Source organism: Mobula hypostoma, chromosome 7, assembly GCF_963921235.1.
Source record: "Mobula hypostoma chromosome 7, sMobHyp1.1, whole genome shotgun sequence".
NCBI classification, from domain to species: domain Eukaryota; kingdom Metazoa; phylum Chordata; class Chondrichthyes; order Myliobatiformes; family Myliobatidae; genus Mobula; species Mobula hypostoma.
Window position 1 is genome coordinate 150,751,286 of NC_086103.1, and position 14,064 is coordinate 150,765,349.

Here is a 14,064-nt window from a genome sequence, read left to right on the forward strand (position 1 = left end):
CAAAGACAATGGGTGTAGGGAGAAAGTTACCACCAAAAATTTTCCTCCAAGACCCTCCACACCCTGATTTGGTATGCTTGGCAAAATTCTATACCTTAGCACCGGGGGAGCATCTTTGCTTGAAGGACATGATTTACTGCAGTCCTGGCATCTATACTGGCACATAGGGATAGCCATTAACTGCAGGAATTGACAATAACCCCTGCATAGCTTGTACTTAGTCAAAAATTACTTAATGAATAAATAGATGACTCACTACTAATATCAGAGATTTACCACTGGAACAATGATTATCTTGTCGGAACATTGAGAGCTTTCTAGTATAAACTACAATCCAGTTTCTCATCTCACTATGTAGAGTAATTCTTGTCTTTTGTTTGTCACTTCCACAAATAAAGGGTAAAATGTAAAAACTCACAGGAAAATTGTAACAGCAAGATTGAATCCATTCTTTTTGTTATGCCTGCATAAATCAGTAAGATTATGTTAGTGTTAACTTCTGGTAAAGTACTGTAAGACTAAGAACATTGATCTCAGTTTCATTGAGTGTGAGTAAATGTAACAAGATAATCAGTGAAAATTTGCATTCAACAGAAAATAGTTCTGCTTTGATACAAAGAGCTGCACCTCCAAATAAGGGAAGCCATCATAAAACCTCAAGTCCTGTCTTTGATGTTTCTATAATGAAAAGGTAGGTTAATCTAATATTCTATATTTCAGTGAAAGGCTAGATTTTCTTCTTGGATAAGATTAATGGTAGAAGTATATTGGAACTGGACTTCAACTTGGTAGTGCAATGATTCTGTTTTAGAGTTCTAACATCATCAAAATTTAGTGCCTAGACAAGTCCATTCAAACTTCCTGTCAGGCAGCAAAGACACTCTTCAAAAGAACCAACTTTCTAGTTCCCAGGGTTTAACCCTATCTTGTATCAAGTGCTTATTCAAAGCCCACTTTAGATATGATCATTACTATTTTCCATTCTTTCAGGCAATGAATTTTAGACCAGAAAGAACTCTGAAAATGTTTTCCTTAACTCCTCTAATCCTTCTACCATTTATCTTGATGTTGGTCGGTTGTCTGGTTAATCAGCTCTAAGTTAAACGAAATAAGTCCTTCATGTTTGCTGTGCAAGACCTCCACTGATCCAAAATCATCCTAGTCAAGCAAGTTACACCTCATAACCTAAACTCTGCAATACTGTTTCATCTTTCAACTAATGTGGGTGACCCAGAATTATGTAGAGTACATAACTTGATAGTGAAGTAAGTTTGCTTTAGTTACCTGGCTTTCCTTTTTACATTTTTGTGTCTTGGTCAAGAAGGCAAGCATTACTATCTCACTATCATATCTACTTGTCTTTCTATCTCTTGGGTCGCCTGTAGACATACTTTCAAAATTCCTTTGCTCTTCTGTTTTCTTTCGTACATTATGAATTATCTTTTCAGTTTCCCTCCTTAAATTCATCATGCTTCTCAATTGAAATTATCAAATTATAGATATAGAGTGGATTACTCAATTAAAGACAAATTTACCAGGAGTATCTCAGTTGCACTATACTGTAAGTAACCAAATTAGCTGAGTTCTGAATCAAATGCTCAAATGTAAGCCATAAGCTTTATGAGGGAAGTTGAGGGAAGTCTAGAAAAAAATAATGCAAGCGCCAACGTTTCCAAAATTCTGTAGAAATGAAGTTTGTGTCAGGAGACTGGAAGAATATGAGTTACTGCTACAGAAGTTAGAATAAATGAGGAATCATGGACTGTTTAGTCTAGCTTTATTTGTAGAAGTGATTTGAGTTGTCTGAAGTTGGAGAAATGAACTAATTAGGCATAACTGGATTAGTTTATTGCTTTGACAGGATAATTTAATTGCCAGATATAAATTACTGCAGAAAAATGATACATACATTTAAAGGTGAAAGCAAATGCAACTAAAACAGTTAGTATGGATTGTAGGAACAAAATAATTTTGTTCATACATGACAGGTCTTTTTTAGATATTAAGGGAAATGAGGGATTTGGTGTTAATGTAGCACAGTGAGCACACCTTATTTAAATCACAGGGAACAGGGACTGAATTAAGGCCACAGACATTGATTAAATCTTTGCCTTTATCCATACTGTCTTAGCATGTAAAAATAAGGAGGTGAATTGGGTCTTGTATAATATGCATGTCAGTACATCATGTTAAATGGAATCAACCCAATGTAGTTTCACTCAGGTATAAAGTTGAAGCATTGAAGTTAAAAGAGATTGAGAAACAGGGCTTTAATTTTGCTTCAACAAATTATAGTATGAGCTAATGATGGTTGTCTTAAAATCATAACTCGTAATTTTTAAGAGTTGTGATAAAATCATTTATTTCTATTTGTTGGTCATTCCTTTACAGGAAAATAGAAAATTGTGAGTAATCACGGAGTGACTGTATATAATGAAGTTTGGAATTATGTTAAAAGTGAAATGGTGCCGGGGTCTGGGATGTTTCTGGTTGTGTCCACAATATCCTGAAGTGGGAAGGAGAACAGCCAGAGGTCGTGGTACAAATTGCTACCAACGACAGAGGCAGGAAAAGGGAGGAGGTCCTGAAAACAGACTACAGGGAGTTAGGAAGGAAGTTGAGAAGCAGGACCACAAAGGTAGTCATCTCGGGATTACTGCCTGTGCCACATAACAGTGAGTATAGGAATAGAGTAAGGTGGAGGATAAATGCGCCATTGAGGGATTGGAGCAGGGGACAAGAATTCAGATTTCTGGATCATTGGAACCTCTTTTGGGGCAGATTTGACCAGTACAAAAAGGACGGGTTGCACTTTAATCCCAGAGGGTCCAATATCCTGGCAAGGAGGTTTGCTAAGGCTATTGGGGAGAGTTTAAACTAGGATTGCTGGGGGGTGGGAACCAAACTGGAGAGGCGGTTCGCTCACAAATAGAGAAAGTTTGGAGACAGTGCAAGAGGGTGGATATGCAGGTGATAGAGGAGGGATGTACTCAGACTGGTGGTTTGAGATGTGTCTGTTTTAATGCAAGGAGCATTATGAACAAAGTGGGTGAGCTTAGAGCGTGGATCAGTATTTGGAGCTACGATGATGTGGCCATTACAGAGACTTGGATGACTCGGGCAGGAATGGTTACTTCGATTGCCAGGCTTTAGACGTTTCGGAAAGGACAGGGAGGGAGGCAAAAGAGCTGGGGGCGTGTCACTGTTGATCAGAGATAGTGTCACAGCTGCAGAACAGGAGGAAGACATGGAAGGATTGTCTACAGCGTCTCTGTGGGTGGAAGTTAGGAACAGGAAGAGGTCAATAACTCTACTGGGTGTTTTTTTATAGACAACCCAATAGTAACAGGGACATCGAGGAGCAGATAGACAAATTCTGGAAAGGTATAATAATAACAGGGTTGTTGTGGTAGGAGATTTTAATTTCCCAAATATCGATTGGCATCTCCCTAGAGCGAGGGGTTTAGATGGGGTGGAGTTTGTTAGGTGTGCTCAGGAAGATTTCTTGACACAATCTCTAGATAAGCCTACAAGAGGAGAGGCTGTACTTGATCTGGTATTTGTAAATGAACCTGGTCAGGTGTCAGATCTCTCAGTGGGAGAGCATATTGGAGATAGTGATCACAATTCTATCTCCTTTACCATAGCATTGGAGAGGGATAGGAACAGACAAGTTAGGAAAACGTTTAATTGGAGTTAGGGGAAATATGAGGCTATCAGGCAAGAACTTGGAAGCATAAATTAGATATGATAGAGATCTAGAAGATTATAAGGCTAGCAGGAAGGAGCTTTAAGAATGAAATTAGGAGAGCCAGAAGGGGCCATGAGAAGGCCTTGGTGGACAGGATTAAGGAATACCCCAAGGCATTCTGTAAGTATGTGAAGAGCAAGAGGATAAGACGTGAGAGAATAGGACCAATCAAGTGTGACAGGGGAGGTTCCAGAGGATTGGAGGGTTGCGGATGTTCTGCCATTATTCAAGAAAGGGAGTAGAGATAGCCCAGGAAATTATAGACCAGTGAGTCTTACTTCAGTGGTTGGTAAGATGATGGAGAAGATCCTGAGAGACAGGATTTATGAACATTTGGAGAGGCATAATACGATTATGAATAGTCAGCATGGCTTTGTCAAAAGCAGGTCGTGCCTTACAAGCCTGATTGAATTTTTTGAGGATGTGACTAAACACATTGATGAAGGTGAGCAGTAGATGTAGTGTATATGGATTTCAGCAAGGCATTTGACAAGGTACCCCATGCAAGGCTTATTGTGAAAGTAAGGAGGCATGGGATCCAAGGGGACCTTCCTTTGTGGATCCAGAACTGGTTTGCCCACAGAAGGCAAAGAGTGGTTGTAGACTGGTCATATTCTGCATGGAGGTCGGTGTCCATTGGTGTGCCTCAGGGATCTGTTCTGGGACCCCTACTCTGTGATTTTTATAAATGACTGGATGAGGAAGTGGAGGGATGGGTTAGTAAATTTGCTGATGACACAAAGGTTGGAAGTGTGGATAGTGTGGAGGGCTGTCAGAGGTTACAGCGGGACATTGATAGGATGCAAAACAGGGCTGAGAAGTGGCAGATGGAGTTCAACCCAGATAAGTATGAGGTGGTTCATTTTGATAGGTCAAATATTATGACAGAATATAGTATTAATGGTAAGACTATTGGCAGTGTGGAGGATCAGAGGTATCTTGGGGTCCAAGTCTATAGGACACTCTAAGCTGCTGCGCAGGTTGACTGTGGTTAAGAAGGCATACAGTACATTGGCCTTCATCGATCGTGGGATTGAGTTTAAGAGCCGAGAGGTAATGTTGCATCTATATAGGACCCTGGTCAGACCACACTTGGAGTACTGTGCTCAGTTCTGGTTGCCTCACTATAGGAAGGATGTGGAAACCATAGAAAGGGTGCAGAGGAGATTTACAAGGATGTTGCCTGGACTGGGGAGCATGTCTTATGAGAATATGTTGAGTGAACTTGGCCTTTTTTCCTTGGAGTGCTGGAGGATGAGAGGTGACCTGATAGATGTGTACAAGCTGATGAGAGGCATTGATCGTGTGGATAGTCAGAGGCACCCAGGGCTGAAATGGCTTGCATGAGAGGGCACAGTTTTAAGTTGCTTGAAAGTAGCTACAGAGGAGATGTCGGGGTAAGTTTTTTGACACAGAGTGGTGAGTGCATGGAATGGGTTGCCAGCGACGGTGGTGGAGGCAGATACGATAGGGCCTTTTAAGAGACTCCTGGACAGGTACACGGAGCTCAGAAAAATAGAGGGCTATGGATAACCCAAGGTAATTTCTAAGGGAAGGACATGTTCGGCACAGCTTTGTGGGCCGAAGGGCCTGTATTTTTAGGTTTTCTATGTTTCTAAAGTTAATGTTTGCATGTTTGTTCAGGGAAAAAGTGACATACTAAAGTTTGCAAGTTTAAAAGCTGATGGGACGAATACATAAATTGTGGTAATTCCTTTTCTGCAAGTCTACAAAGTAATATGGATGAGTCAGAATTTATTTCCGTATTGTCTTTGGTAGCATTCTTCAGACCATTCCTTATATTGAGGCTTTCATGAGTACTTTTGTATTTTGTAGGTTTTGACTGAGATAAAGAGGTGCACTATGAAAAGAATTTGCACTTATTTCATGCAACTTCATTGTCCAGGAGTTCTAAATTCATGGTTGAGTTTCCGTGTTTCTCCAGTTATATTGTCAATATAAGTATGATTCTAAGGTGTCAAGGTGTATGTACTCTGGCCATTTTATTAGGTGCCTCCTGTACCTAATAAGTGGCCACTGAGTATATATTCATGGTCGTCTGAAGTCCATTCACTTCAAAATTTGACATGTTGTACATTCAGATATGCTCTTCTGCACACCTTTGTTATACTGCATGGTTATTTGAGTTACTGTCGCCTCCTTATCAGCTTGTACCAGCCTGGCCATTCTTCTCTGACCTCTCTCATTAACAAGACCTTTTTTGCCCACAGAAGAGCCATTCACTGGAAGTTTTGTTTTTGCACCATTCTCTGTGTGCTCCAGAGACTGTTGTGCTTGAAAATCCTAGGAAATCAGTTTCTGAGCTGTTCAAAACACCCTGTCTAGCACATACAATCATTCCACAGTCAGTTGCTTCTCAATTCTCAATTCTGATAGGTCTGAGCAATATCTGAACCTTTTGACCATGTCTGCATGTTTTTAGGCATGGAGTTGCTGCCACAATTGGCTGATTAGATATTTGCTTTAACGAGCAGGTGTACAACTGTACCTCAGTGGCCATTTAGTGTAGATTTCATTTGAGTCTACTTGATTTATTGGCTTGATTCCAGCAAACCTTGGATATTTTTACATGTGATTTTTTTTAAAAATTGCTACTACAAGAAAATGATGATGCTGAAGCTATGTGAATTCTACAAATGGGTTCCAGTAGTAGTAATAATAATAATAATAATAGTAGTAGTGTGTACTGAGATTAATTACCTTTTTAAAATCATTCTAGCCCTGCCGTATTGAACAGTACTTGCAGGACTCCACAGCATATCCATGTCACTCAAGGTAAGTGACTGGGGCATTCATTTAAAACTATCAAGTCTATAAAATATTTAAAACTATTTAAGTCTGTCATTTCAACTAAAGGTGAGGTACAATAAAGATCTTTCTTGTCCAGAAGACAAAGAGCAGAATTAAGACACTCAGCCCATCAAATCTGCTCTGCCATTCCATTTTGGCTGATCTATTAAACACATTCTCCTGCCTTCTCCCCATAACCTTTGATACCCTGACTAATCAAGAACTTATCAACCTCCGCTTTAAATGTACTCAGTCACTTGGCCTGCATAGCCATCATTGGCAATAAATTCCACAGATTCACCACCCTCTGGCTAAAGAAATTTCCCTTTAACCCTGTTTTAAATGGACTTCTCTATTCTCAGGCTGTGTCCTCTGGTCCTGTACCCACCCATCATGGGAAACATCCTCTCTACATCCAGTCTGTCTTGGCCTTTCAGTACTCAATAGGTTTTAATGAGATTTTCTCTTCCCCTACCCCCACCCACCACTCTTCAAAACTCCAGCGACTACAGGGCCAGAGCCATCAAATGCTGCATATAAGTTAACCTTTTCATTCGTGGCATCACTGCATTGTTGCATCCTTCTCATGAATCTCCTCTGGACCCTCTCCAATGCCGGTGCATCTTAGATAAGGGGCCTAAAACTGCTCTCAATACTCCAAATGCGACATGACCAAATCCCTTATAAGGCCTCTGCATTACATCTGTCCTCTTGTATTCTACTCATCTTGAAATGAGTGCTAACATTGCATTTGATTTCTTTACCATGTCTCAACCTTTAGGGAATCCTGCACGAGGGCTGCCAAGGTCACTTTGCACCTATGATTTTTTTTAGTTTCTCCCCCTGTTTAGAAATTAGTCTATGCTTTAATTCCTTCTACCAAATTGCAAGACCATACACTTCGTGACACGGTATTCCATCTGCCACTTCTTTGCCCATTCTCCTAATATGCAGTCTCCCTGCTTCCTCAACACTCCCTGCCCCTCAACCCATCTTTATATCATCGGCAAACTTGATCACAAAGCCATCAAATGTCTCGGCCTGAAACGTCGACTGCACCTCTTCCTACAGATGCTGCTTGGCCTGCTGCGTTCACCAGCAACTTTGATGTGTGTTGCCATCAAATTTACAAGGATTTTGCTGAGACTTGAGGATCTGAGTTATAGGGAATTCCTTCATCCGAAATCAGTGATGTGAATAGAAGCAGTGCCAATACTAATCCCCGAGGAACAGCCAAACAGAAAAGCCCCCCTTTTCCTGTTAGTCAGCCATTCTTCTATCCATGCTACCATGGTACCCTTCTACCCTTCTATCCATCTTTACCATGGGCTCTTATTTTGCTAAACAACCTCATATGCATCACCTTGTCAAAGGCCTTCTGAAAGTCCAAGTAAACAACATCCACTGACTCTCATTTGTCTATCCTGAATTCCTCAAAGAATTTCAATAGATTTGTTTGGTAAGATTTTTCTAATGGAAACAATGCTAAATTTGACCTATTTTATTATGAGCCTCCAAGTACCATGAAACTTCATCATTAATGATGGACTCTAGCATCTGCCCAACCATTGAAGTTAAGCAAACTAGCCTAAAATTTCTTTTCATCTGTCTGTCTGCCTCCCTCCCTTCTTGAAAAGTGGAATGACTTGCAAATCTCCAGTACTCTAGAACCATTCCAGAATCTAGTGTTTCTTGAAAGATCTTTACTAATGCCTCCACATTCTCTTCAGCTACCTCCTTTCAGAACATGGGGTGTAGTCCACCTGGTCCAGGTAATATATCTACCTTCGGACCTTTCAGATTCCCACTTTCTCCTTAACAGTAGCAGCTACATTCACTTCTGCCCCCTGACATTTGAATTTCTGGCATACTATTGGCGTCTTCCACAGTGAAGACTGACGCAAAATATGTGTTATGTTTGTCCATGTGTCTTTATCACTCATTGCCACTCCATTGTCATTTTCCATTAGTCCAATATCTACTGTTCCTTCTCTTTTCTTATTTATATATCTGAAAAAGCTTTTAGTATCCTGTGTTATATTATTGACCAGTTTACATTCGTATTTCATCTTTTCTCTCCTTAAATGCTTTTTAGTTGCCTTCTGTTAGGGTTCCCCTGTGGCCATTCCCCTCAACAACAAGTATACTGCATTGGATACTGTTGGGGGGGATGATTTACCTGGGACAAGCTGCAGCAGCCAGCTCTCTGGCACTTAGTCTGGTTCTGCAGTGCAGAAGGGAGGGTGGAAAAAGAGGAGAGTGGTAGTGATAGGGGACTCGATAGAGGTACAGATAGGAGGTTCTGTGGTCGTGACAGAGAATCCAGGATGGTTTATTGCCTCCAGGGTGCCAGGGTCAAGGATGTCTCTGATCGCTTGCATGACATTCTGAAGTGGGAGGGTGATCAGCCAGATGTCGTGGTGCACATCGGTACCAATGACATAGCAAGGAAGAGTGAGGAGGTCCCGGAGAGTGAATATAGAGAGCTTGGTAGGAAATTGAAAAGCAGGACCTCCAGGGTGGTAATCTCAGGATTGCTACCTGTGCTACGTGCCAGTGAGGATAAGAATAGGATGCTCTGGAGGATGAACAAGTGGCTGAGGAACTGGTGTAGGGGGCAGGGTTTCAGATTTCAGGATCATTGGAACCTCTTCTGGGGCAGGTGGGACCTGTACAAGAGAGATGGGTTACACTTGAACTACAAGGGGACCAATATCCTTTCAGGAAGGTTTGTTAGTGCTGTTGGGGAGGCTTTAAACTAGATTTGCAGGGGAATGGGAACCAGAGTGCCAGAGCTGACAGTGGGGCTGGGGTGAAAATAAATGATGTTAAAAGTTCAAGCAAAGCCGCAAATAGAAAGGTTGTGAGTGGTGGTAAAAATCTTCTGAGGTGTATCAATGCTAGGAGTATTGCGGGGAAGGCAGATGAGTTGAGGGTGTGGATTGACATGTGGAATTGTGACGTTATAACAATTAGTGAAACTTGGCTACAGGAGGGGCGGGACTGGCAGCTTAATATTCCAGGGTTCCGATGTTTCAGATGTGATAGAGGCAGAGGAATGAAAGGTGGGGGGTAGCATTGCTTGTCAGGGAAAATGTTACAGCAGTGCTCAGGCAGGACAGATTAGAGGGCTTGTCTACTGAGTCCTTGTGGGAGGAGCTGAGAAACAGGAAAGGTATGGCTACATTAGTGGGGTTGTATTATAGACCACCCAATAGTCAGCAAGAATTGGAGGAGCAAATCTGCAGAGAGATAGCAGGCAACTGCAGGAAACATAAAGTTGTGGTGGTAGGGGATTTTAATTTTCCACATATTGATTAGGACTCCCATACTGTTAGGGGTCTAGGTGGGTTAGAGTTTGTAAAATGTGTTCAGGAAAATTTTCTGAGTCAATATATAGAGGTACCAACTAGAGGGGATGCAATATCAGATCTCCTATTAGGAAATGAGTTAGGACAAGTGACGGAAGTGTGTGTAGGGGAGCACTTTGGTTCCGGTGAGCATAACACCATTAGTTTCAACTTGATCATGGATAAAGATAGATCTGGCCCTAGGGTTGAGGTTCTAAACTGGAAGAAGGCCAAATTTGAAGAAATGAAAAAGGATCTAAAAAGTGTAGATTGGGACAGGTTGTTCTCTGGTAAGGATGTGATAGGTAAGTGGGAAGTCTTCAAAGGAGAAATTTTGAGAGTGCAGAGCTTGTATGTTCCTGTCAGGATTAAAGGCAAAGTGAATAGGAATAAGGAACCTTGGTTCTCAAGGGATATTGCAACTCTGATAAAGAAGAAGAGAGAGTTGTATGACATGTATAGGAAACAGGAAGTAAATGCGGTGCTTGAGGAGTATAAAAAGTGCAAGAAAATACTTAAGGTAATCAGGAGGGCTGAAAGAAGTCACGAGGTTGCCTTGGCAGTCAAAGTGAAGGATAATCCAAAGAGCTTTTACAGGTATATTAAGAGTAAAAGGATTGTAAGGGATAAAATTGGTCCTCTTGAAGACCAGAGTGGTCGGCAATGTGCGGAACCAAAAGAAATGGGGGAGATCTTAAATGGGTGTTTTACGTCTGTATTTACTAAGGAAACTGACATGAAGTCTATGGAATTAAGGGAAACAAGTAGTGAGATCATGGAAACTGTACAGATTGAAAAGGAGGAGGTGCTTGCTACCTTGAGGCAAATTAAAGTGGATCAATCCCCAGGATCTGACAGGGTATTCCCTCAGACCTTGAAGGAGACTAGTGTTGAAATTGCAGGGGCCCTGGCAAATATATTTAAAATGTCGGTGTCTACGGGTGAGGTGCCGGAGGATTGGAGAATGGCTCATGTTCCGTTGTTTAAAAAAGGATTGAAAGTAATTTGGGAAATTATAGGCTGGTAAGTTTGACGTCGGTAGTGGGTAAGTTATTGGAGGGAGTACTAAGAGACAGAATCTACAAGCATTTGCATAGACAGGGATTTATTAGGGAGAGTCAACATGGCTTTGTGCGTGGTAGGTCATGTTTGACCAATCTATTGGAATTTTTCGAGGAGGTTACCAGGAAAGTGGATGAAGGGAAGGCAGTGGATGTTGTCTACATGGACTTCAATAAAGTCTTTGACAGGGTCCCGCATGGGAGGTTAGTTAGGAAAATTCAGTCGCTAGGTATACATGGAAAGGTGGTAAATTGGATTAGACATTGGCTCAATGGAAGAAGCCAAAGAGTGGTAGTAGAGGATTGCTTCTCAGAGTGGAGGCCTGTGACTAGTGGTGTGCCACAAGGATCAGTGCTGGGTCCATTGTTATTTGTCATCTATATCAATGATCTGGATGATAATGTGGTAAATTGGATCAGCAAATTTGCTGATGATACAAAGATTGGAGGTGTAGTGGACAGTGAGGAAGGTTTTCAAAGCTTGCAGAGGGATTTGGACCAGCTGGAAAAATGGGCTGAAAAATGGCAGATGGAGTTTAATACAGGCAAGTGTGAGGTATTGCACTTTGGAAGGACAAACCAAGGTGGAACATACAGGGTAAATGGTAAGGCACTGAGGAGCGCAGTAGAACAGAGGGATCTGGTAATAGATACAAAATTCCCTAAAAGTGGTGTCACAGGTAGGTAGGGTCATAAAGAGAGCTTTTGGTACCTTTGTTAATCAAAGTATTGAGTATAAGAGCTGGAATGTTATGATGAGGTTGTATAAGGCATTGGTGAGGTGAATCTGGAGTATTGTGTTCAGTTTTGGTCATTAAATTACAAGAAGGATATTAATAAGGTTGAAAGAGTGCAGAGAAGGTTTACAAGGATGTTGCCAGGACTTGAGAAACTCAGTTACAGAGAAAGGTTGAATAGGTTAGGACTTTATTCCCTGGAACGTAGAAGAGTGAGGGGAGATTTGATAGAGGTATATATAATTATGATGGGTATAGATAGAGTGAATGCAACCTGGCTTTTTCCACTGAGGCAAGGGGAGAAAAAAACCAGAGGACATGGGTTAAGGATGAAGGGGGATAAGTTTAAAGGGAACATTAGGGGGGACTTCTTCACACAGAGAGTGGTGGGAGTGTGGAATGAGCTGCCAGATGAAGTGGTAAATGCGGGTTCTTTTTTAACATTTAAGAATAACTTGGACAGATACATGGATGGGAGGTGTATGGAGGGATATGGTCTGTGTGCAGGTCAGTGGGACTAGGCAGAAAATGGTTTGGCACAGCCAAGAAGGGCCAAAAGGCCTGTTTTTATGCTGTAGTTTTTCTATGGTTTCTAAAAGCTTCCCAATCCTGTAATTTCCCCCTAATTTTTGCTATATTGTAGCCCTCGCTTTTGCTTTTATGCTCTCTTTGACCTCTTTTTCCTCAACCTTCCTTAAGGATATGTCTTCATCCTTGGGATGTATCTACCTTGCTCCTTTCAAATTGACGTTAGAAACTTCAACCATTGCTGCTGTGCCTTCATCCCTGCTAGTGTCCCCTTCCAAATAATTTTGGCCAGCTCCCTTCTAGTGCCTCTGTAATTCGCTTTGTAATACTGATATATCAGATGTTATCTTCTCCCTTTCAAACTGCAGAGTGCATTCTATCATATTATAATCACTGCCTCCTAAGGGTTCCTTTACCTTGTACTTACTAATTAAATCTGGTACCAGATTTGCCTTTTGCCCTAGTGGGCTTGACCACAAGCTGCTCTAAAAAACCTTCTCGTAGGCATTTTATAAATACCCTCTCTTGGGATCGGCAGATATCACTGAAACTTGGCTGATAGAAGTTCACAGTTGGGAGCTTACAGGCAAGTAGGCAAAGGGTGTGGGGTGACTTGGTAGAAATTGAATTTAATCCTTAGAAAGAAGTAACATACTGTAGGATTGGAATGTGTAGAATACTTGTGGGTAGAGTAAGAAACTGCAAGGATAAAAAAGGAGATGAGTTATTAACTTCAAACTTCCTGCATAATCAAAGGAGGAGGTCCTGAAGAGAGATTTCCAGGAGTTAGGAAGGAAGCTAAGAAGCAGGACCTCCAGGGTAGTAATCTCGGGATTGCTACATGTGCCACGTGCTAGTGAGGGCAAGAATAGTAGGATCAAGCAGATGAATGCGTGGCTGAGAGACTGGTGCAGGGGGCAGGGCTTCAGATTCTTGGATAATTGGGATCTCTTCTGGGGGAAGTTTGACCTGTTCAAAAAGGACAGGTTACACCTGAACCCGAAGGGGACCAATATCCTGGCGGGAAAGTTTAATAGAGCTGTTAGGGAGGGTTTAAACTAATTTGGCAGGGGGATGGGAACCAGAATGACAGAGCAGAGGAAGAAGAAAACAGAAATAAATCTAAGATAGTGAGCAGTACAGATGTCAGGAAAGACAGGCAGGTGATGGGGCAAATTTGTAGCCATTGGGATGAGTTGCAGTAAAATCAAAGCGAAAAGTATCAAATACTGGTCTTAAGATGTTATACTTAAATGCACGCAGCATAAGGAATAAGGTGGATGATCTTGTCGTACAGCTACAGATTGGCAGGTATGATATTGTGGCCATCACTGAGACGTGGCTAAAGGATGCATGTCTCTGAGAGCTGAACATCCAAGGATACATGGTGTATAGGAAGGTAGGCAGAGGGGGAGGCGTGGCTTTATTGGTAAGAAATGATATTAAATCATTAGGAAGAGGTGATATAGGATCGGAAGGTGCAGAATCTTTATGGGTTGAGCTAAGAAATCGCAGGGGTAAAAGGACCCTGATGGCAGTTATTTATAGGCCTCCAAACAGCTGCAGGGATGTGGACTACAAATTACAACAGGAAATAGAAAAGGCTTGTCAGAAGGGCAGTGTTATGATAATTGTGGGGGATTTTAACATGCGAGTGGATTGGGAAAATCAGGTCTGCACAAGTTAGAAAATTTGTAGAATGTCTGCGAGATGGCTTTTTAGAACAGCTTGTTGTTGAGCCCACTAGGGGATCAGCTGTACTGGATTGGGTATTATGTAATGAACCGGAGGTGATTAGAGAGATTGAGGTGAAGGAACCCTGAGGA

The 14,064-nt window shown here is 41.6% G+C and overlaps 1 protein-coding gene across 3 annotated transcripts in view; it reads left to right on the top strand.

Annotated features, from left to right (window-relative positions):
• Window positions 1-14,064, top strand: part of brca2 (BRCA2 DNA repair associated) — a 134,254-nt gene that overhangs the window by 21,023 nt on the left and 99,167 nt on the right. For all 3 annotated transcript variants that reach the window (XR_010018741.1, XM_063054285.1, XM_063054286.1), the window contains exons 4-5: window positions 595-691; window positions 6,492-6,547. Coding sequence is in view for 2 of the 3 variants with exons in the window: in XM_063054285.1 (XP_062910355.1) it covers window positions 595-691; window positions 6,492-6,547 (153 nt within the window). In the remaining variant the exon portion in view is untranslated. The remainder of the gene's footprint in view (window positions 1-594; window positions 692-6,491; window positions 6,548-14,064) is intronic.